This window comes from Panthera onca, chromosome B2 (genome assembly GCF_046562875.1).
Source record: "Panthera onca isolate mPanOnc1 chromosome B2, mPanOnc1 haplotype 2, whole genome shotgun sequence".
NCBI classification, from domain to species: domain Eukaryota; kingdom Metazoa; phylum Chordata; class Mammalia; order Carnivora; family Felidae; genus Panthera; species Panthera onca.
Genome location: NC_138343.1, coordinates 3,950,397 through 3,974,599, shown reverse-complemented (window position 1 = coordinate 3,974,599; position 24,203 = coordinate 3,950,397). Strand labels below are relative to the sequence as shown.

Sequence of the window (24,203 nt, the reverse complement as noted above, 5' to 3'; positions counted from 1 at the left end):
ACTTCTCTATCTGTGAGACAAGAAATTATGGCTTTTCAGCCACCCGGTTGGTGGCACTTCCTAATGGCGGCCCCAGGAAACGAATCCACATGCCCGCTTGATTATCCCGTTATCACCACTAACGTGTCCCAAAGTCAATTCGTTATCTTCCCTCTCAAAAGGATTCCTCTTCTTGCAGTCTCCGGCCAGGTGTTCGGACCCTGTCTGTGCAGTCTCTCAGGTTAGACACCCCGACTCCTTAGTGTCTCTCTTCTCCACCCCAGCTCTTCCCACCCTGGTTCAGTCCTCATCACTGCTATGCGGACCACACCGCAGACAGTCATTTAATAGATTTCCCGGTTCTGGAATTGGGCCAGAGTGTTCTATCCAGAGAGAAAATCTGTGCCTGTCACTCTTGCTTTGTGGGATACCCCTCAAGCTCCCTAACGTGGCAAACATGACCTTTATGCACTGGTCATACCCCCCTCCCCAAGCTCCTCTTCTGTTCTTTCCCAACTGATCATGCATGATTCCTTTCAGAATCCGTCCTGTTGTTTTTTGTGGTTTTTTTAGGTTTATTTACTTTGAGGGAGAGAAAGCAATCACACAAGAACATGGGTGGGGCAGGGGCAGAGAGAGAGGGAGTCAGAGAATCCCAAGCAGGCTCCATGCTGTCAGCACAAAGCCCGACGGGGGCTCGATCTGACGAACCGTGAGCTCGTGACCTGAGCCAAAATCAGTCGTCGGGCCCTCCACTGACTGGGTCACCCAGGCACCCCAGAATCCATCCTGTTTCTTGTTCCCCTGCTTTTGTACAAGTGGGGCTCCAATGTGGGGAATCTTACCATAAAACTCCCTATTTAGCTCAGGAATTCCTTGCAGAAGGAATTCCCTCCTCCCCCACCATGCTTTTCCACATGGGATCGTAACCATTCACGTAGTCTCCCCTAACGGACGGTACGTTCCTCTGCCATGTGCCTAAGACCATGCCCTGGCAGCCATTATGTCTGTCCTCCACACTGGACTGGAGAATCGTGACTCTCCGACCTCAAGGGCCTAGATTCGACACTGGAGCAAGATCTCAGTAATTGTTTTTGGATTTATTCAGATTTGACCTCTATCCTCTTGCCGTGGCTTTTCATTCAGAACCGTGACCATCACGTCACCTCTGTATGAAATGACTTGCTGGCCGTCCTGTCTACACAGTGAAGATCACCACGGGGAGCAACTGAGAAAATGGCCCTGGCCCCTCTGCATGTGCTCTAACCCACTGATACCTATAAATTGCCATTTTACAAACATGTTGGTCCATTTCATGCTGTGAACTTTATATATGATGGAACCACTGACTTGGCTGGTTCCCGGAAGGAAAACATGCAGACTCACACCAGGTAGGTAATTCGAAGACGGTGTTAAAAGAGACAGTTTACACAGGATTGAGAATGGAGTGAAGGCAAAAAAAAAAAAGCCTGAAGGCACAGGAGAAGAGAGAAGCAACCAGAATGTGTGGAAGTCCTGCCAGTCAGGTGATCTGAACAGTAGAGGAAGCGTCAGCCACCGGCAGACCCCACAGGAGGGACCGTAGAGACAGAGATACTCCCTGTCCTCACTCTTCAGCCTGCATTGAAAATCCAGCAGAGGCCAGTGGACTCGGGAGTGTGGATACAAAACAGGTCAGCTTGCCGGGGCCTAAGCCGGGCGAAGAGTGGAACACACAAAGGCAGGGGCGTGTGGACCGTATCCGATCTAACAAATACAAATTAATACTCCCTTTTACGAATAGGAAAAACTATTGTCCTCGTGAGGTTACGTCCTCAGATTCAGAGCCTCAAAACACCGATTTCTGTTTTGAGATCCAGAAACTGTGAGTCTGGCCAGTTAGCTCTGATACAACAGTTCTTCTAAATCCACCGGGAATTCCATGAAGATGACAACTTTGTTCGTGGCTATCACTTTATTTGAATTTTCACTCATTGGATATTTTCCCCCGGAGGAAATCTTAGCGACATAAAGAACCGATCTCAGATGTGAAAAGAATGGCAGCAAACAAGGTTCTCTCCCCTGGTCTTCGCATCACCGAAGGCTTCTCCTTTGTGAAGAGAGGTGCCCAGTGACTTTCCATCCTACCGAGGTGAGATAACTAAGGAAGAAAAAGGACGTCGAATTAAAAATTTCAATAGTGTTCCTCTAGTTAAATGCATAGATGAAACCACTGTCCTTTACCTTCATAAACGAGTGAGTTTCCTGTCCTTAGCCCAGTCTTGGACAACTGCATCTCCAAATATAAGGTAGAAGATCAATCCTGATAGGTTAATGGCAAACAACAACAGAAAGACATTCCTCCATCCGAATTCGGGATCCTGAGGACACAAAACCTCCAGTAAAGTTTCCTCCTTCATCCTTTTTTTGCTACGAGCCCATATTTATAGTTTAGAAGACCACATTTGCTAATGGCTCTCCACGTAGACGTTCATTTCCTGCAAGAGGCTTGATGGTTGGAAAGAAAGAATTTCAGAGTGCATTTAGAATATTCCTAATAAATGGGATTTGGGGACCTTTACAATTAACCTACAGAACTGCGCTTGTCACTATTTATCGAAGTGCCATGCGTTTTCTCTTGTGTGCAAATCATGACACGCCAAGTACGCTAAGAGTGTTTTCTTCTTGTGTTGCTGTGGCGTGGGGGAAACACTGTAGGCTCTGGAGCTAGACGGGTCTAAGAAGGAAGAATTCTGACTCTGCATCCTCTCAGCGGAAAGACTTGTTCTATCAGATTTTCAGCTTTATCATCAGGAAGTGAGGATCACAGTATACCATTCTCATAATGGGCATGGGCATCAATAATTAAATGCGATTACTGCGTATGAAATACCTACAATCATGCCTGCGTGTACGAGACACGTCAGCACATCTGCTTTTACTATCTGTCTGCTTTGGGATGGTTATGCAAATGAAAATTTCACCGCGTTGCCAAAGACGTGGCAAGTTGCATCGGGGCATGGAATTTACCATCTCACGACATCGGTACGGCTGTGTGATTTCAGTTTCAAAGACTGAATGTTGCCAGGGGATCATCACTTCTTTGGCTTCAGAACAAGGAAAGACTGAGGTCACGAAAGGAATCGTTCTACATTTTTCTCTGCCAGGTTGACCTCATGACAAAGTTACCCACAGTTTGCTTTTATTTTCTACGACGCGAGCACATGCTTTAGGGACGCTACTAACTTTACGAATGGATTTGGCAGAGCATCTTCAGAGTCCTTGACCCGAACACCCTACCTGACTGAGGAGAAACCCGCTGATGGTGGATGCCAGGATAGCTGCTGTGTATCCGAATTCCCTTGAGGCTCCCATGAGAAAACTGGAATGCCTGTGGGTGACAGGAATGTTCCAGGCTAGATCCAGAGATGCTTCATGGTATCCTTCAGCCTCGCTCGTGTAATTACATCAGAAAGGACTTGCACTGTGTACGTTCAGTGAGAGGCACTGAGACGAATCAATAACCCCCTTCTCCCCACATCCCTGCAAAAAATGGCCACAGGTCCATCTGTGGTCCTTGCCTGTGATTTATTCTGTCCCAAAGTTTGGGGCTCCCAGAAAGCTTCGGGCTAAGTCTTTTTCAGAATAGGTGAAATATAAGAGTGGAGATGACCATCCTACCTCGGAGCAATGTCTAAGGCGTTGATATAGATCCCTGACTGACAGAAGGGGGTTAACCCACATGAGACTACAAGGAGGGTCATTGTGGTGACGTAGTCAGGGGTGAGGTAGGACAGAGCCACGAGGAGCACTGAAGAGGGGAAATTTCCTAGGAATGAGGAACAGACAAATTAAACAATGAGATACACCTTTGGCTGTTGTATTTGTATGTTTTGTGAATCATCTGACCCTCAAGCCCTGTTCTTACCAAGAAATGTGGCAATTTTCCTCACGGTAACGAGCCTAAAATTCTTGGTCAGGAGGAAATCTGCCAGTTGGCCTCCCAGGATACCAGTGACCCAGGAAATGATAAAAGGAAAGGCAGACAGGAACCCATTCTGAGGGGGAAAAGACGTGAGTAAATCATCATAATAGGGGTGGTGAGCCCACACCTTTTTTTGAGAAACCACTGATAATCATACTGACAACCCCGAAGACAACCCTGAGAGCGGGGGAGGAGCAGAGAGAGAGAGAGAGACAGAGGATCCAAAGCAGGTTCTGGGCTCCGTGCTGACAGGCTGACAGCAGACAGCCAGATGCGGGGCTCGAACTCACCCAACTGTGAGATCATGACCTGAGCTGAAGTCAGATGCTCAACCGACTAAGACACCCAGGCGCCCCTAAGGCCATTCTTTCTTTCTCATTTCCTTTTTTTTTTTTTTTTTTTTTTTAATGCTTACTTTATTTTTAAGAGAGAGAGAGAGAGAGAGAGCATAGCATGGCCAGGGCGGGGGGCAGAGAGAGAGGGAGACACAGAATCCGAAGCAGGCTCCAGGCTCCGAGCCATCAGCACAGAGCCCGAGGGGGGACTTGAACCCACCAACGGCAAGATCATGACCTGAGCTGAAGTCAGATGCTCAACCGACGAAGCCACTCAGGCGCCCCTGAAATCCTACTTTCTTAACAACATCAGGAGCCTTTTCAGTCATGTCCTTAGAGAAGCTACCAGCGTGAGTGTTAAATATTAGATCATTTCGTGGTAGGTAGTAGAGGATACACTTTCCTGGATGGAACCATTTGTGAAGACGAAGTGATTGGTGAGTCATGCGCGCTGGAGAAAGGCCCAGAGGGAAAGGCACTCACGTCTCTGATATTAATGTTGAACACCGAGCTGATGTAAGTTGGCATGTATACAATCAGTATGGTGATCATCCACTGATGGCTGAAACTGCACAGACAAATGGCATACAGGGGTAGAGACCTGAGCATGGCCTTGAACGGAAGAGGCTGCTTATGAGGGCTGACCTGGAAACAAGCGTACTGGTTAGGACGGTAAGATCTGGGCCGGGCCCACGCGTGAGCTTCGTCACCCCCTCGAAATGCAGAGGCCGACGCGAGCTCTCTGCAGATGGTCGCAGCCCTTACGTGTACCTGTTGGGCCAAGGAAGATACGATATACTCCCTTTCTGTGACGCTTATCCATGGGTGAGAGACGGGGTCATCATACACCAGAACAAACCAGAGAAGGCAGTAGACGAAGCCAATGCCTCCTGTAAGCAGAGGATAAAATTGGTTACCATGCCGGTTTCTGCTTTCTGTGGAAATTTCCTTTATGTTGGCACATTTTCGAGCGCAAGTCCTGGGACAAGCCCTTGCTCATAATATCCCCTTTGCAAGTCTCAAAAAAAAAAAAAAAAAAAAAAAAAAAGAACGCACAAATATCACAACTTTCTAGAACCCTCTTTTTTTTTTTTTTTTTTACATCTCTTGATTATTCATATGTATGGAAATCACAGACCCTAGGACTTGGTTTTCTCAACCTTTTTAATATTATCGAAGGAAAGCTGTCCCTTTCAGCGCTTTCGACGGTAAACGTGTAGGTTTTCGCATTAAGCAACCCTCCAAGTTCTCCACGGACGCCAGCTTGGCTCACCTTTGACGCTAACTACTGGTAGTTGGCACAGACACTGCAGGGGGAGGGCTCAGTCCCACAAGGCTGCCCCCCACTGCAGATGCCAGTCACAAGCAGTGGGTCCCCGGGTTACGCACGCTTCTGACTTGACTGCAAAGGGGGGGTTCCTACAACCCCCTCTCAGTTTTGATAATTTGCTGGAACATCTCACCAAAGTCAAGGAAGCATTTACTTACATTTACTTAAGTCTGCCAGTTTGTTACAAAGGATATTGTACAGGCTGCAGATGAACAGCCAGACAAACAGGTACACAGGGCAAGGTCTGGAAGGGGTTCTGAGCACAGGAGCCCCTGTGGAGCTGGGATACGCCACCCTCCCAGCACATGGAGGTGTTCACCGATCTGGAAGATCCCACGGTTCAGGGATCTTTAGGGAGGTGACATCACGTAGGCATAATAGATTATTAACTCATCCTGCAGCCTCCTTCCCTCCTGGAGGATGGAGGCTGAAACTTCCAAGCTTCTAATCGGGGTTTGTTCTTTCTGGTGCCCAGCCCTCATCGTGAAGCTGTCTCGGGTCCACCAAGAGCTGTCTCATTAGGACAAAAGATGTTCATAACACTCAGGCAATTACAAGGGTTTTAGGAGCTCTGGGTCGGAACCTGGGGACAGAGACCACATCCACATTTCTTAACTGTGTCACAATGAGCCATTGTAACAGGTGTTCAGAGGTTCTCTCATTCTTAATTGCATTCCCCTCATGACGAAAGATGTTGAGCACCTTTCCATGTGTTTACTTTCCCTCTCTGAAGCATCTTTGCCACTGCTAAACCATTTTTTGTTCTGTTTTCTTATAATTGAGTGTTGAGAATTATTTACACATTCTGGATAAAAGTCCTTATTACATATGTGTTTTGCAAGTATTTTTTCCCTGTCTTTATTATCCTAATAACGGCTCGTGAAGACAAGTTTTTACTCTGATGAAATCCAGCCTATCAGTTTGTAATTTTACGGATCAAGCCTTTGGTGTCACGTCTAAGAAATCTTTGCCTAACTAGAGAGCAAGGGTTTTCTCATAGGCTTTCTTCTGGAAGGATAATAACTTCAGATTTTAAAATTAGGTCCAGGATTTATTTTGAGTTTGTTTTTGTGTAGGGTATAAGACTGGACCAAAGTATCCAGTTTTTGAGCGACATCTTGTTGAAAAGCCTATTCCTTTCTCCATTGGATTCCCTTTGCATCTTTGCCAAAAATCAACTTACCTTTTATGTGTGAGTCTGTTTGGGACTGTGCTCCGCTGATTTATTTTCTGCCAATATGCCAACACTGCCGTGTCCCGATGGCGTAATCTTCTGTGTCTTAACATCGGGCAGTGTGAGTCCTCCAACTTTGTAACTCATTTGCAAAATTATTTGGCTCTTCTAGAATCCTGTTATTTTCATGAGCACAGTTTTCAGGGCATCGGTCTTTCCCACCTTTTGTTGGATTTATTCCTATGTTACGTACTTGCCCAAGCTATTGAAAACGGTACTGCTATTTTTAATTTAAATTTCTTAGTCTCTCAACTTTGGTGTGGCTAAAAATGTCCTTATTTTGTCCGTTTTTGACATTTCCCCCCCCAGAATTCTATGTTGACGGTTTGTTTCTTTGTTTGTTTTCCTTGCGGGACGTGAAAACTTTTATTTCACTGCCTTCCTCCTTGCGTTGCTTCCGACAGGAAGGCTACCCTCTTCACTGTCTCTGTTGTTCTGTGTGTGATATGTATTTAGCTTTCACTGCTTTTAAAATTTTCATCTTTATCACTGGCTTTCAGCCATCCGGTTACCTATAACTTGGTGTCGTTTTCTTCATGTTGCCTGTGCTTGAGACCCATTGTTCTTGGGTCTGTGAGTGTGTAGTTTTCATTGACTTTGGCCACCCTTCACCCATTATTCTAACCTCGGTGCCAGTTCTGCGTCCGTTTTGATTGATCTTTTTACTCTTCTTCTTACAGGTTGTGTTTTCCTGCTTTTATGTTGCCACGCCTGGTAATCTGCGATGGGAACCAGACATCGTGGATGGCACCGAGGTGGGTGCTGAGTGTCTTTGTCTTCCTCTACCAGATTTTTGAGCTTTTTGTCTGCGCTACAGTTAGCTTGCAGAGAAATAGTTCGATCCTTTTAGGTCTTGCGTCGTCATTTGTCAAAGGGCCCCGCAGCGCTTCCTCTGGAGCCGCTGGAGAAAGAAGGCGGTGGCCATTCTGCCCAACTGCCTCTGAATTGTCAGTGTTTTCAGTCTGTCTTGTGGAAACAGACTCTGTCTCCGATTCTTTGCAAGTCCTCGATTCTGTTCTTTAATCTTTTCCAGGGATTTTCCCCACCACGGGCTCAGATGATGTCTTCACGCACGTGCCCCGCAAATAACCGGGTTTCCTCTGTATGTCGTTGCCTTTATTGGGTGCTCTTTCCTGCCTCACACTCTCCCGGCTTTTAGATTTGTCTCCTCAGTTCTGTTTCTGCTGAGTTCCCTCTTCTTGCGCCCTGCCCTAGACCTCCAGGTTGTGGTCCCTCCTCGCCTTCGCCTTGTTGGTGTTTAGTGTTTTCTCTCCTTTTGGAAACTTGCACCCAACCCAGGCCCCTGTCCTGATGCACTTGATGGGAGAGAAAACCCACAGCGGTGGCTTGCTCTCTGCGCGTCTTTCTTTCATCTGTCCCAAACCACTGCTCTGCAAGCCTGTCACCTGCAGCCGGAACCGGGGGCAGGGGGAGGCGGGGGGGGGGGGGGGGGTGGTTTGCGCATGCCCAACCACTGCGTGCTAATGATGCTTTATGGCAGATCGATAGCATCGCAGACTGATCCTTGGACACTCGCCCTGAATATGAAACCCTGGAATGGGGAGAGAGCTGCTTACCAAAGATATAGAAGACAAAAGGCCACCCGAGGGTTTGGCTGATGATGCCACCCAGGAGGATGATGGTGAAGGTTCCCAGCATCATTCCTGCAAAGAGACAGAGTAACCTGTGGGGCTGTGGACCGCCACTGGATAGACACCGACAGGATGACGGATGATATGTTAACGTGGTGTCACCAACCATAACCAGACTAGCATATCGGAATACGTGAACTTCAGATTTATCACTTAGTTCTCCTGAGGGCCCATTTTTCTGGCAGTTCCCTAATAGCATTGCAGACAACAGCCATGCTTCTTCCTCCCGTGTTATTTTAATTTTTAATTACACAAGTCATGTGACATGTGCTTATTGAGAAAGTAAATTATCACGAAGCAGAGTCCCGCGACGTGCCACCCCCGTCCGTTCCCACTCTGGTCTCTAATGTTAACCATTACCTGTTATGTGATATATCGTTGCATAGCTTTCCTCCCTGCAAACATATATAATATGTATCTACACACACACTTACCTCTTTGTAAAGGCATTTAAGCGACATGCAGGCAGAAAGCTAGATTGGTCTGTTACGGTGCTAATAACACTTTTGATTTCCCTGACTTCACAGAGCATTCTCATACATAGCAGGGCACCCTTCCTTCCAACAACTTTTCCAAAACTAGGCTATTATGTGTTTTTATTTTCCAGATTAACATCAACTTGTCAAATTACAGATGTGTGAGTTTTTATTTATTTGTTTGTTCCTTTTATTTATTATCTACTTATTTAGTTTTTAATTCAATTTTTCTTATTTTTTAAGGTTTATTTATTTTCGAGAGAGAGAGAGGATTCATAAGCCGTGTCCATTAACGATAAGTAATTCACTAAGAATGACATGTTTGTCTTGGAATGTAGATAGAAAAAGGTGGAAAGAGCAGCAGACACATAATACTAAGTAGGCAATAATCACAAACACAAGACTCTAGCTGTTCACGGGCATATTCAATCGGAGATGTGCGGGAACCAGAGAAAAGTGTGCGAGCAGGAAACGAGAGGGAGGGAGCAGCTCCTTCTACAAGGTCACTATCTTCCTTCCGAGATTTTAAACTTTCCTTCCATGCTTTCCATGGAAGGCCGTCTCCCTTCATTTAGGTATCCAGACCACTCATTGCAAAAATATTAGCGATTATACTCTTCATTACCAACGACTATTCTTATAGCAGTCTGGTTTTTTTAATTACTTTTTTTAAATTTTTAATTGAAGCATGGTTGATATTAGTTGCAGGTGTACCACATAGTGATTTGAAAATTACACACATTACAAAATGCCACAGTAAGCATAGTTACCGTCTATCCCCATACCAAATTAGTACAACATTATCGAGTATGTTCCCTAGGCCGTACTTTTCATTCCCTTGACTTATTTATTTTATACCTGGAACTTTGTATCTCTTAATCTCCCTCCCCTATTTGGCCTATCTCCCACCCCCACCCAACCACTGGTTGGTTCTCTATATTTATGAGTCTGTTTCTCTTTCCTGTTGTTATTGTTATTTGGTGGTGCTTTTAGATGCCGCGTATAAGTGAGACTGCACGATACTGTCTTTGTCTGTCTGACTTACAGGACTTAGAGAAACAGCCTTTTTGGGTTCATTCATGTTGCAAATGGCAAGATTTCATTCTTTTTGGTGACCAAATAATATTCCATTATGTAAACACACCGTATCTTCTTCATCCATCCATCTATTGGTGGACATCTGGGCTGCTTTCCTATCTTGGCTATTGTAAACGATGCTGCAGTAAACCCAGGAGTGCATATGTCTTTTGCACTGGTGTTTTCATTTCCCTCGGGTAAATACTCAGATGTGCAGTTATTGGGTGGTTTGGTACTTTTATTTTTAGCTTTTTGAGGAAGCTCTCTCCTGTTTTCCACGGTCGCTGCACCAATTTCCATTCCTACAAATAGGACACAGAGATTCTCTTTTCTCCACATCCTCACCAACCCTTATTATTTCTTGTCTTTTGGATGCTCGCCGTTCTGACGGTTTTTTCTTTTTAAATAAACGTTATGATACATGGTCCCTTAGATCTCTCCCGTGGTATTGGTTAATCATGTAAAAGTTTCTTTTAATTTCTTCTTCATTTGGATTTGTTCTCACGGTTTTTGAGTTTGGTCTCTCTCTTTTGTGCTCTTGTTTTCTTTAAAATGTTTGAGGTTTTGTGGGGGGAGGGGGTCAATCTCAATCCTTGAGAAGCCCCATTAGTCAGCTGCGATGACGGATGTGAGTTTCCTCATAGTCCAAATTAGTGGACTATTCCCCTATCAGTGGATATGAGCTCTGGTGACAGAAAATACTTCTCCAGGGTTGTAAAGGGCTCTAGAGGGTCCAGAGGGGGGTGAGATCAGTCAGCGTGTGTGTGTGTATGTGTGTCTTGTTTTCTGGGCTTGAAGAGTCCCTGACTCCCTCGTGATCCGTAAGTTAGCTGGGGAGTTACCCCAGTTTTCTTATCCAGAAACTACTTCATCAATCTCCTGGTTGTTAGCCTTATTCTTTCTGTTTTTCATTCTTCCCCAATATTTTTAGAATATTCATTCCAGATACACTGTCCAGGCAAATCATGATCAGAACAACTGAGAACTCTGCCAAAGAAGATTAAGTTAGATCTGTGCCTCATACATAGAATACCAGTATAGACTCCCAGTGTATTAGAAATTTAGGTATGAAAACGAAATCAGGCAAGTTCAAGGAAAAACGTGGGTGGATGCTTTTGTAACTTGTCCATCTATGACTCAAAATCCAGAAGCCATAAAAGAAAAGGATGATCAATTTAAATATGCAAGAATATATTTTTTACACATAGGAAAAGTCATTATAAGCAAAGCCGTGTTATAAATGACAACTTGGGGAAAAATAACAGAAAGCGGGGCACCTGGGTGGTTCAGTCGATTGAGCGTCCGACTTGAGCTCAGGTCACGATCTCAGGGTTCATGAGCTCGAGCCTCGTGTCGGGCTCTGTGTCGACAGCTTGGAGCCTGGAGCCTGCTTCGGATTCTGTGTCTCCCTCCCTCTCTGCCCCTCCCCCACTCGCACTTTGTCTCTCTCTCTCTCTCTCTCTCTCTCCGAAAAATAAACATTTAAAAAATTAAAAAAAAAAAAAAACTAAAAGTCATGGCACAAAGGATCCATCTCCTTAATTTATAAATATTTGGTCACCACCGAGGAAAAAAGAAAAACACATTCAACAGAGAAATTCTCACGTACCCCAGAGTTAGAATGTTGGATTGAGTGGGCTCATTTCGGTTATGTGTTTCTACCTGATAGAGCGAGGGTGCAGAGGCGGCTTCGTTCACATGGAGGACCCCATCTCTCCCAAAGCGCGTGCTGGCCCCCAAGTATCGAGCCCTGAAGTCAAAACAGTTAGAGCTGTTGGTATGTGGTGCCATGTGGAAATTCATATCCGTTTCATATTCGCAAACTGTCTGGATACCTGGGCTAGGCCCTGGACTATTCGAGTTGCAATGAGGAAGGCTAGCCCCAGGTCAGCCGCCAGCGGGGTGAAGATAATGAGAAGGGAGGATACAACCAAAGAAACGCCAACCACACGCTTTGTTCCTATTCTTCCAGCCAGGTACCCGCTGGGAGCCGTTGTCAGCATCATGCCGTAGATGACAGAACCAAAAATGATGCCTTGGATTTGAGGGCTCCAGTCATACACAGGGGCCTTGAAGAAACAGAGAATGCTGTAGTAAGCCGTTTACAGGAAGGTTCTTACATTACTGAAGACACCTCTTTATATCTCTCACTTGCTTTCAAATCACTATTTTGCCAAGTAAAACTTCTCTTAAGTGTTCATTTATTTTGAGAGAGAGAGAGCGCACGAGCAGGGGTGGGGCAGAGAGAGAGGGAGAGAGAGAGAGAGAGGGAATCCCAAACAGCCTCTGTGTTGTCAACGTGGGGCCCAATGCAGAGCTCGAACTCACGAACCGTGAGATCATGACCTGAGCCAAAATCTCAGGAATCGGACGCTTAACTGACTGAGCCACCCGGGTGTCCCCCCCAACTAAAACTTTTTAACATACAAGCTCTAAACAAACAGCACAAACAAGAACACAGCTTAAATCTCGTATTGCTTACCTCTGCTGGAAGACTGTTTGGTGCATCATTTGAGCCACCAAGTGCGTCAAGAGGCAGACTCTCGGTGGAGCCATTAAACTGGGACTGATGGTTTGTGCCGTTGACCATGGCCACCATGCTGATGTTGATGGCAGCATACTGTGCCGTCAGTATAAAATTGCAGAAATGTGCCATAAAGGCTATTCCATAGCGAGTGGAGCGGAAGCTTAGAACTGGAAATATCATAACATGACATTAGTGCTTTCCTTATTAAGCCATCATTTGCTTCTCACAAGTTATACCACGGGAAGGTACCACAGACCATCACCTAATGAGTTAAATGGCTTTGCTCTTGGCTTTAGGAAAGATACAAAAGGAGGCAATCACTGAGTTGAACTGAAGGTTGTTTTCATACCATGACTGTATAGAGACTGACTTGCTCTGAGGCATCTATCCTTCCTATGGTTTCGTCTCTCCCGTTCTTGGGTTATTGTATTCTATAGTTGATGAAATTACTCGGAAGTAAATACCTGGGTGGCAAAATATACATTTTATATACATATAAGGAAGTATATGTATATGTACCTATTTAAGTCACATAATTTAATCAACTAAATTTAATTAAATTACATAATTTATATTGTATGTCCTATATTACACGTTATATATAGAAAATGTAATTTTTTAAACTCTGAGGGAATTGTTCGTTGGGGTAGATGATTGTTCTCCACATGTGTCCAGTCATTGAGGACAAGCTTTCATTTAAAGTTTAAAATCAAGCCCCTAGGGGTGCCTGGGTGGCTCAGTCGGTTAAGCGTCCGACTTCGGCTCAGGTCACGATCTCACGGTCCGCGGGTTCGAGCCCCGCGTCGGGCTCTGGGCTGATGGCTCGGAGCCTGGAGCCTGCTTCCAATTCTGTGTTTCCCTCTCTCTCTGCCCCTCCCCCGTTCATGCTGTGTCTCTCTCTGTCTGAAAAATAAATAAACGTTAAAAAAAAATTTTTTTTAAATAATAAAAAAATAAAATAAAATCAAGCCCCTAGAAAGATTTTCTCATTAGAGAAATTGACAACTACAAACTATGAAAAAATATAGCAAAAAAAATAGCAGAAAGAGAAATGAGCACAGCATTCAAGGCTGTTTTTGTATTTCTGGGGAAGATGGCTGTTGCCGGGAAGAGGCTATTGCAATAATGCAGAAGAGAAGTGAGGAACATTGGATTGTGGTGGGAGCAGCAGAAGCGGGAAAGTGTAATCGGATCCCAAATGGACCCACGGGGTGGGGGAAAGGCACACTAAATCAAGCTTTAGGTTTTACAGACCAGTGGGGGAGGGGCACCAGAGAGGTTCTTGTCTAGGAACTAGAAGAGTAGAGTTGAGGTTCACTGAGGAAGGGAGTTGTGTGGCCAGAGCAGGGGTTTGGGGAGTGTGGGGATCAACAACTTATTGTTGGACCAACAGAGCTCCCTTTTAGGCACTCTGAGTGTTGAGAATGTTGTTGGATACACAACTCTAGAGTTTAGAAGAGAGGTAGGAGTTGAGGTATAATACTGGGAGTTAATAATCTACACATGATACCTGAAGCCATGATAGTTGGGGAATGAGAACACAGAGAGAAGAGAACCAAGGACTGACCCTGGGGGTTCCAATGTTTAGAAAGGCCAAATGAATGGGGAGAGACCAACAAAGGAAACTGAAAAGGGATGATCAGTAGGTTTTGGAAGAAAACTAGGAGAGTGTGGTGTCCTGAAAGCCCAGGGGAAAAGGGCTTCAGGGAGGAGGGAGTCAGCAGGTGCGTCAGATGGCTCCGATAGGTCATGGAACATAATGACTGAGAATTAATTCACTAAATCCTCTGAAGCCGCTACCACGGCTATCCTCATTTTATGGATGAGAAGGACATAGATACAGAGAGACCCGCTATGTGTCAGGTGTCTATGCTGTTAACCGTTGTTGGGCAAGTATATGATGGCTTTTATTTTGTCCTAGATGACCCCATGAGAATACCTTTGCTGTAAGTCAAGTGCACTCATCTGTGGGGTTTACATGGTGTGGGATAAGAGGTCCCTGTGTGTCTTCAAGAAGTCCTCAAAACTTCAAGGAAGGAGGTACCTTGAGATAACAAAAGAGTCTTCCCCCACAAGGACATACTGTTTTCTCATTTAGTGAATGGGGTGGGGGAGGCAGAATTTGGGAAAAAAACTGTAAAACATACCCAAATTAGAGTGAGAAGCTCAAATACAATATTTTTGTGAAAGTTTTCCTTCCTGATTCAAGGCTGGGTGGTGACTTCTTATGTCAATCAAGTCAACTAATAATTTGTGAGTTCTTGTGTTCTCTGATTTCTCCACATGGCCTGGGATCTTAGAGACCAAAGGCTACTGAAAAACAGTATCAGCAAACCAAGAGACTAATGGCTCACAAATGAGTGGGTTGAACATCGGTCTCGTTAGGTTGCTGAAAGATTAAGTAGAGGATGTGTTTAAAAGGCTAAGCCTGATGCTTGCTTGCTAATAAGTATTTCCTACAATCTACTACATGTGTCCTTAAAGATTGTTTCTGTCCTATGTCCATAATGGATGAATCATTCCAGCCATATCCACTCTAATAGATTGGTGCCAGCGTCATGCTGGCTGTGAAATATTTTCAAGGATTACCCTTAGCTACATGAGAGTGTGTGAGTTTGTATGTATGTGTGAGTGTGTGCAAATTAATAAATATCTTATAGGCATAGTATTTAGCCGCTGGAAGAGAGCACTGACACTATGAAATCGTCGACTTTTGAAACTTGAAGGTTCTATATGGAAGAATTCGATACTACTCTAATCAGAGTCCAGGAGACTTGTTTTTTAACATGATGTGACAAACAGAGCCTAGGGTGGCTCCAATGATTCCCACCTCATGAGTTCACAAATGTGTCTAATCCCCTCCACTTGAATGGGGGCAAGACTTATGAGCTGCTTCTAGCCAGCAAGTGAAGGGATGCACTCTCATGATTTTCATTATAAGACTCCAAACTGAAGCTGGATACTTTACTCATGGGCTTGATAAAGGACTCCAAGAGTTGGAGAAGCCCACACGGTAAGGAACTATGGGCTGCCTCTAGGACAAGACAGTGGCCTCTAGCCAAAATCCTGCCCAAACCAGGACCTTCAGCGGTACGGTTGTAAGGGGATGAATTCTCCCAACAACCTGAATGATCTTGGAAGTGGGATCTTCCCCAGTCTAGCCTCCAGATGAGAACACAACCTGGACAACTGCTCAGTTGCAGCCTTGTGAGATGTAGAGAAGAACCAACTAAACCAAGGTATGTCTTAGCCCCTGACCCACAGAAGTTGTGACATCGTAAATGTGTGTCATTTTAGGCCATTAAGTTTGTGGTAATATGTTTGCAGGGATAGAAAATAAATATGGTTGGCATCAAATAATAAAGATGCGTTATATGTATTAACAGACTACATGAAAGGTTTTTTTGGAGGAGAGGGCACACATTGAAAGATGTTTGCATTGCACAGCATTGAAATTTGTTACAAGGCTAAAATAAGACACCAATAAAAAGAGAAAATCTAAGGAACAATAGAAAAACATCCAAAAAAATCATACAGTGAGTAAAGGACATTACGGCAATTCATGGAGGAAAGCTAAATTATACAGGTGATTCTGAGCTAGCTGGTTAGATATATGGAAAAATAAAGTTGGAACAATATCTCATATTTTAAATCAAAATAAAGTCAAGGTATAATACTGTAGCAGTGCGTTTTGTCAAATTAAAGCTGCCATTGATTTTAAGATGTGTCATTTTTTGTTCCACTAAAAATCAATTGATAAGCTAATCAAAAAATCAAACTTAATAGATTCTGAATCTATCAAACTGAGTGCCTGAGCTCTCCCTCCCAAGCTTGGTCCACCCACATTCTTTCCCAACTCAGCTGATGGAAATTCTATCCTTCCAGACACTTGATTTCTTTCTTTTGCACCTTAGATCCAGGCTGTCTAGAACATACTATTGTCTTTACATTGAAAATGTGTACAGAATCCAACCACTTCTCACCAGAGCCATTGCTGTCTCTTGGTTTAGAGCTGTTTCCAGAGGATTCTGGCTACCAACACCTCTTGCTTGGATATTTGCAATAGCCTTTAACTTGACTTCCTGCTTCCAATCTATTTTATGGTTTTTTTTAATGTTAATTTAGTTGAGAGAGAGAGAGAGAGCGCGCGCAACTGGGGGAGGGGCAGAGAGAGAGGGAGACACCGAATCCGAAGCAGGCTCCAGGCTCGGAGCTGTCGGCACAGAGCCCGACACGGGGCTTGAACTCATGAACCACGAGATCATGACCTGAGCCGAAGTTGGACGCTCAACCGACTGAGCCACCCAGGTGCCCCTCCAATCTATTTACAGTATAGCGAATGAACTGTTGTAGTCATGCCACAAATTAGATCACCCCCTCTTCCACTCAAAATCCTCCATGTGGCTTCACTTTAGTTCAGATTGAGTACTAAGGTCTCTATGGTGGCCAGTGGAAAGGAAATATTTACGGCCTTTGCATCAAAATTTTCATTTCTTAGGAATACACGCTGAAGAAATAGTAATTCCAACTTCGGACAAGTGCTATGTTAAAGAATGTTTGCATAGGCATAATATATGTAAAGATAGCTTAGTAGCAAAACAAAACTCTAACTTAAATTTCCAACCGCAAGAGGATTTTTCAGGTAAATAATGCTCCATCTATTGGACATCCTGAAACACTAATACGCATCCTTAAGAATAGTTGTGAGTATTATAAAGCAATATGGAAAAGTGTGTGTGGTCAAATTAAAAGTTTTCTTACTATACCTAATTAAGCAATACAATTATGTTTACAATATTCTATGCAGCAACAAGAAGAATACACAATAGTGGGTGTATACAAATTTGGCAGCAACTATCAAAAACTGTAAATGCACACGGACAAAGATTAAAAAATAATCATCAGAAATGCAAGATTTTTTTCGAACAGTGATATTTATTTCCTTCATATATTTGAAAAGCACACATTAATATTACCTGATTTTTAAAAAGAATTCAACAACTTATATGAATTCATTTGTTTGTCTTATGACAGTGCACGTAAAGAATCCACTACCAAATCCTAAACCCAAGGAGTCAAGGTTGAGTTTACCTTTCTTGGGAACGAGACTCTCATCCACTCGTGTATCTTGGGAGTATTTAGTCTTCCCTGCTGTGGGACTCAATTCCGTCATGGTGGCCATCGTGTCCTTTCCCCAGATGTTTTTCACCTATCGGGGCAATATGCAATCCACAGGTGTCAGCCAAGAGAGACTCCTCTGATACGCATAAACAGTGGTCACCAAACAATTTAAAGCTAGGCCATTTCATGTGGGTGGGGTCCTGGGAGGATCATTATTCCCTCCAGGCCTCCTACAACCGGTGCACCATGCCTAACGGGAGGAACTGTTTATTATTAGGATCTAGAGTGGTCCCTGTGTGCCAGGGTAAGAGTGCTGGCTTTGGATCTGGGCATTTCCAAGTTCAAATCCAGGCTCATGATTTACCTAACGTGCCAAATGTCACCAGGAGCAGATTTGTGTGTTTCCGTTTCTTATCTGTTGTTAGTAAGAATACCCACCACCACCACAGCGGCAGCACCTTCATCAAGGATCACAAGAGTTCAATAGACTGCCCAGGTCTGGCACTCAACGAGTGGTTGTCACATAGTCTACTGTCATCGTTGTCGGAGCCACCACAGATGTGGGTCACTTCAGACCTGTGCTCCTCTAGAATCTTCTACTGCACCCGAAAACCTGCTTTCAAGTGCCCCCATGATTCCCAAACTGCTTCCCCATTTGACCCCCCGTGAGGGTTCCTGTATGTATGTCACTAATACTTGGGGACCATATTTGCATGTGATGATACAATTTTAATCCCGTATTATTTATGGCCACAGATGATAATGTATCTGCGAAGTTCTGGAAATAACTAACATGGGGATCTAGGCACTAATAGTTGTTTGGGGTCCCTACAATTTGGACCCACGACCGCCTCAGATGCACCATGTTTCTATTATAAGCAGGATCTGCTTGGCTTCAAGTTATATATCCTGTTGTTTAATTAACAGGTAGTTGGGATTGTGAGGTTGGTTTTAACTGACCCATAGCATGAAAAACTAAAACCATGTCTATAATCTGGCAGGGAAAATGGAGGTAAAATTGGATGATCAAAATCTGATTCCTTAGCAGTTGGGTCTGAGATCAGAAACAATGCCCACATGTTTGAATATACTCATTTTAGCAGCCACAGATGAAAGCTTAAGACTCTGAGCCCTCTCAACTTTTGATGTTGGATCATGTTCTTAGTTTCCCCTTCCTTAGACTCTTTGATGAGGGCCATGCGACATCTGACAGTTGTCTCACCAAGAAATACAATAATTTCTGGATGGGAGGGTGGTTGGCTTTTTGTAGAAGCACCTTACATGGAAGTCCTAAACAAAACAAAACAAACAAACACACACGCACCAAAAAACAACATGACAACCAAACAGGCATCATCAGAAATGTTAAGCTATATAGGGAAAAATTACATAAATAGATGAAGGCAGAACCGGAATTGAGATAGGAAAACCAGAGAACACAAGATGGCTCCGTCAGAGAGGAGGGTACAGGGTAAGACCGTGGGGTATTGGAGTCAGATCACATGGGCCGGCAAAAGCAGACTGCTACATTTCTAGGAATTTTGCAAGCTGGTTGTTGAAAACAGCCATTATTGGCAATTAAATTGTATAAATTTGGAATGAAAGAAAATATAGTTTAAAAAGGTAAATATTTGCAGCCCATGACTTCATAATTATGTCGCTGAGTTTTACTCTTGGGTATGCTCTTGGACTCGTTCATGTCTCCCGCATCTAGATGGTGGGAATACTATATAAAGACGTGGTGTTGCATATTTCTTCTTAACTCTGAATTCAGTGATGTCATGTTGGTGGCTTGAAATTGGCCACAACTGGAGTATTCACATGGAAAAACAAAAAAGACGAATGGTACAGATTTGGGCTTGATTTGTTGGTTTCCTGGACTTAAGAAATTTATTAAATAATATTACGTTAGACATGCGGGGGTGCCTCAGTCGGGTAAGCGTCCAACTCTTGACTTTGGCTCAGGTCATGATCTCCCGGTTCCTGAGTCCGAGCTCCATGTTGAGCCCTGCGCTGACAGCACAGAGCCTGCTTGGGATTCTCTCTCGCTCTCTCCCTCTGCCCTTCTCCCTGCCTAGCACTTTCTCTCTCTCTCTCTCAAAAAAATAAAAAAATAAAAAATAAATAAAGGGGGAAGAGAAGGAGGTATGGCGTTGTATGGAATTCTCCCTTTAAAAAAATGTATAAAGATATTAGTGTCAGAAATTTTATGTTAACTCTCACGTGGTATTGTAAATTTTAGTAACATGAAGTTAATTTGGAAAATGTATGCATTTTGCAGATGGTAATGTAGAATCAAACAGTTCCGGTCCCTGCAACTATATAAAAAGCTAAATAATAATAAAAATTTTTGGACTATTGTGCTTCAGAGTGTGGAAGCTGAAAATGGTTTCGGTCTGGTGAATATAATCTGTATGAGAGAGAAGTAATTCAACAGTAGATCAGGTATGACATTTAATGACAACAAATATATTGGGAAGAATTGGCAGATTGAGATTCAATTTCATTTGTCAAACTGTGGTTGGATTTCAGCCATAGGTTGCTACCAACACAGCGTTTAGCAAAAATACATGAAAGTTTTACACCTTAGATACACAAAATGTCTATTTGTTTACTACACCTCAATAAACCTGGAGACAAAGGACAGTACTACATGATAATCAACTGACTATACAGAACTTATAATAACAGTATGGTATATTATTATCCATAAACCATGTGCCTCAGATTCTATCGGTAAAATTTAAAAAAAAATTAGTTTATTTATTTATTTTGAGAGAGAGTGAGTGAGTGTGAGTGAGGGAGGGGCAGAAGGAGGGAGAGAGAGAATCCCAAGCAGCCTCCATGTTGTCAGCACCGAGCCCAACATGGGGCTCGATCCCGCAAACCATGAGATCATAACGTGAGCCAAAATCAAGAGCTGGATGCTTAACCAACTGAGTCACCTAGGCGCCCCAATAAAATTTATAATATACCCATGTGTGTTTGCATATATGTTTTTCCCACCCTGGAAAGCCAGTTGGGAAATACCAGCGCACCACCAGGGTAAGGAAACCCGTCACCCATCTTCCCCTTGGGCCTCTGCACTTGGTGCAACCATTTACTATGAACCCACGTTTTTTATTTTGCCCTTGGCATTTAAAATTTTTCCTAGAGGGATTTATATCATTTGACACCCTGTTTCAGGAATTCCAGAGAGCTGGTTATAAGGAAGTCTCCCCTGCACCACTACACCCCCCCCCCCGCCCCCCAGGAACAAAGGCCCCGTTTCCCTGCTGAACGAACAGATGTGGAATCTGGTGCCTGGGATCCGTGTTCATTCTTAGTTTACGTCCCAGCACAAGGCACTCGGACCAAACTCCTCTACAAACATAAGTATGTCGGGAGATTCATTAGGCCCTCCCACTTCCCACAGACGTGGTGGTTCTCACGGAAAAGAATAAAGAGGGATTCCATCCTACACAAGTCCCAGGATTAAATTCCAGGTGTTATTTATTTCCACTGACCTGTGGCTGCTGGCCCAATTCTACGAACCAAGTATCCTTCTGTGTGGCTTGTTGGCTTCTCCAGGACTGATGCTGTCTGATCCGTGTGATATACTGAGCATCCTTTTGCTTTATGAACAATCAGTTTGTTGCCTACCTGGACCGTGTTCTTCAAACCACCTGGACTTAAAGTCTTGCCGTCTCCTTTTCGTGGCTTCTTTCAACTGTATGCTACGCCATTCTCGGGGACACCAGGAGAACCGTGAGCTTGAGTCTCAGGGACTGAAATTCGTCCGTGACATCCTAGCTGGCCAAACTTTGCACATGGTGCCGTAATCATTCCACAGACAAGCAATAGCATATAGTGATTATAGAGTGATCTCGAACTTAAGGCTATTTTACTCTTTGCTTTTATGCCTGGACTGCCTAACAGCTGGCCCTGAGGACGGAGAGCAACATCCCGTCCCCTGGGTTTGAGGCCACATTCCACTGGATGAAAACACGATGGCGTGCCACATTCCTGGTTTCCCACAACTTGACCTGTTCTTAAAGGTGTGTGTCTGGGACCTTTCTATCATGGCAGGATGGAGTTCTTGAACTCTCCAGCCCTCAGTCGATGTCTCCAGGATGGCATCCCCAGTGAAACTTCTCTATTCCACAGAAGATCTTTTTGTCCATTTTCAAGTCACTTTCAAGACTCATAAACGGGAATACTATCTCAGTATTTCGTAACAGTGTTCTCAGGGTATCAGCTTTCTTGGAAGCAGACGCTTAAATAATAACCTGGGTAAAGTCACCTCAGGTACTTTTAGTTCTCTATTATCTCTATTCTAGACAGCCAGACATGCCTTGTTCTGGAAACCTCAATGCCCAATCCCATGTCTATGATATGACCATATCTATGATATGGTAATTTTTTACAAACAGCTACCTTGATTTTCCAGTATTGGTCCAGAACACTGTGCTGGTCGCCTGGGTCAGAGACTGTATATGGCATCGTGAGATGTTTCTGCTTCCAGGCAGTGCTCCCAAGGAATCACACTGAAGGTCAACTTCCTGCAGACCATTAGGTTTCAAGCCAGGGGTGTCCCGCTAACGTCTGTGAGGTCACAAGTGCCATCAAAAAGTTGCAGCTCCTATGTTCCCGCCTTGAGGACTCTCTGATATCTTTCACCTGCCCTCAGCCCCACCTACCAACCGCTGTTGACCCTAGTGCCCTTCCATCGCCCCCATCTCCACAATTCCTCTTCTCTCCTCAGCCATCTTGGTTTGGTTACATTTTCATCATCTCGTGAGTCATGACTCAGCTCGGCATTCTTCTAGATGCTGCCTTGGACGAGAGCCGCCCCCAGCCTTATCTTATGTCACAGCCCTGGACCCTCTTTGGTCCGGGAGGGAAACCAAGGGGATAAACCTGATTACAAGAGGCTGGGGTCCTTCAGCACGCCAGGAATAGCCTGTTGCCACTATGAATCCGTCCAAGAGAAAAGCCCAGTACAGACGTCTTGGTTGCAGCGAATCTTCGTGTAAGGGATGGAGAGGTGGTGGCCCGTTGCTTCTTATCTGAAATATTTCTTGGACGCTACCCTCCATCTGTTCCTTGTGTCCTGCCAGCTGTCGGTATAATGGAAGTCATGCCAGCCTCTGCTCCTAACTACCGTACCGACCAGCTTACATCAACCCTAGGTGGAGATTTTGACACTCTTCGACCAGGACACCCAGTTGGTAAATAAAAGAGCTGATACTTGTTTCACAGGCCCCTGAATTTAACCCCCCAAATTCGGCTTCTACACCCCTCACTAGAGTGCCTGTTTCTTGAAAATGCCATCCACAGTTGACATTTTATGCACGTTTATGGACGATCAGGCACAAGACTTCAGCTCCCTGCTTGTACCCCGCTTCCCTCTGCCTTGTTAAGACAGGGTTTTGCATCTGACTTCGACTCAGGTCATGATCTCACAGTCCATGGATTCGAGCCCCGCGTCGGGCTCTGTGCTGACAGCTCAGAGCCTGGAGCCTGCTATAGATTCTGTGTCTGCCCCTCTCTCTGTTCCTCCCCCACTCATGCTCTGTCTCTTAAAAATAAATAAACGTTAAAAAAAAAGAAAGAAAGTAGGGGTTTCTACATCTTCCCTCACCTTATTTTTAAATCAATATGAGAAGACCTGGGACTCTGGGAGCATGTAAAAATGGTCAGTCTTTACACAGAAAGGACCCTTAGAGTTTCATATGAATCGGTAGGACAAGTGACTCACCAACTTAGTGTCCGAGGGATGACTTAGACAGAACTGGCTACTCCTTAGTGCTCTCTCCCTTCACTCCCAGCAGAAGGCTGAAGCTTCTTTGCTACCCTGGGACTCGAATTGCTAATCATTAACGAGATTCATCCAACAAGATTTATACAAAAAGTGGAATCTTTTTTTTCTCCCTTGTGTTTTTTTCCCTGTGAATTTTTGTTAATGTTTGTCTTTGAAATATGTGAATTATAATGTTACAGATCAGCTTGACCTTCCCTGTTGGTTTTCCTTGTCCTTTCTCTTCTGACACCCCATAATAACAAAACCATTTCACATAAATTCAGTGAAGTTTCTCCATACTGTTTTAACTACCCGTAGGTGGGTTCCTAAACTATATAAAGCAATGCTTTGTCTGCGACTTAAGTTTGTATACCTGCTGCCATGCAGTGTGGACTATTCCATAACTCACTTTGGACAATAAGCAACGTGGATTGGGAAGAGCCACAAGGGCACAGTCAAGGTCATCGCCTTTCAGTTTCTTTTGCTTGGCTCGTTTTCGACGATACCCCTACGTGGCTGAAAGCCTCCTCACTTGTCTGTAGTTCCTCATCCTCAGCTCAAAGAGAAGGGGTCACCCCCAGCTTCCTGCAGATGGTTTGTTTCCAGCTCCCCGCATGCTCGGTGCCTACACAGCAGACCCCTTTTCCCATGACAGCGTTCCAGCCCGTCTCCAGCCGTGGAAAATTAAACCTGTGCTTGGGAGCCTCCTTGCCTCAGATCCTACTC

General features: G+C 44.3%; 1 protein-coding gene and 1 long non-coding RNA gene across 3 annotated transcripts in view; one reads left to right on the top strand and one right to left on the bottom strand.

The window, feature by feature from the left end:
- The window catches only part of LOC132666635 (uncharacterized), a 48,739-nt gene extending 40,483 nt beyond the window's left edge, over positions 1–8,256 (top strand). For both annotated transcript variants that reach the window (XR_009604749.3, XR_009604748.3), the window contains exon 3: positions 7,523–8,256. This is a non-coding gene — a long non-coding RNA (uncharacterized LOC132666635). The remainder of the gene's footprint in view (positions 1–7,522) is intronic.
- Positions 1,929–17,960, bottom strand: SLC17A3 (solute carrier family 17 member 3). The gene is made up of 11 exons (XM_078446573.2): positions 17,666–17,960; positions 12,530–12,741; positions 11,883–12,116; positions 11,710–11,797; positions 8,420–8,506; positions 5,050–5,168; positions 4,762–4,923; positions 3,887–4,016; positions 3,640–3,787; positions 3,259–3,349; positions 1,929–2,339 (listed from the first exon to the last, which is right to left on the bottom strand). The coding sequence occupies exons 1-11, from the start codon at positions 17,754–17,756 to the stop codon at positions 2,205–2,207; spliced, it is 1,497 nt and encodes a 498-aa protein (XP_078302699.1). The 5' UTR covers positions 17,757–17,960; the 3' UTR covers positions 1,929–2,204.
- Between the last annotated feature and the right edge of the window lie 6,243 nt (positions 17,961–24,203).

Coding starts and splice junctions, on each gene's coding strand:
- SLC17A3 (XM_078446573.2), bottom strand. CDS start 17,756: ATGGCCACCATGACGGAATTGAGTCCCACAGCAGGGAAGACTAAATAC. Junction 5,169..8,419: donor TTTTGTCTTCTATATCTTTG/GTAAGCAGCTCT, acceptor CTCTGCTTACAG/GAGGCATTGGCTTCGTCTAC. Junction 3,350..3,639: donor GCCTTAGACATTGCTCCGAG/GTAGGATGGTCA, acceptor TGTCACCCACAG/GCATTCCAGTTTTCTCATGG.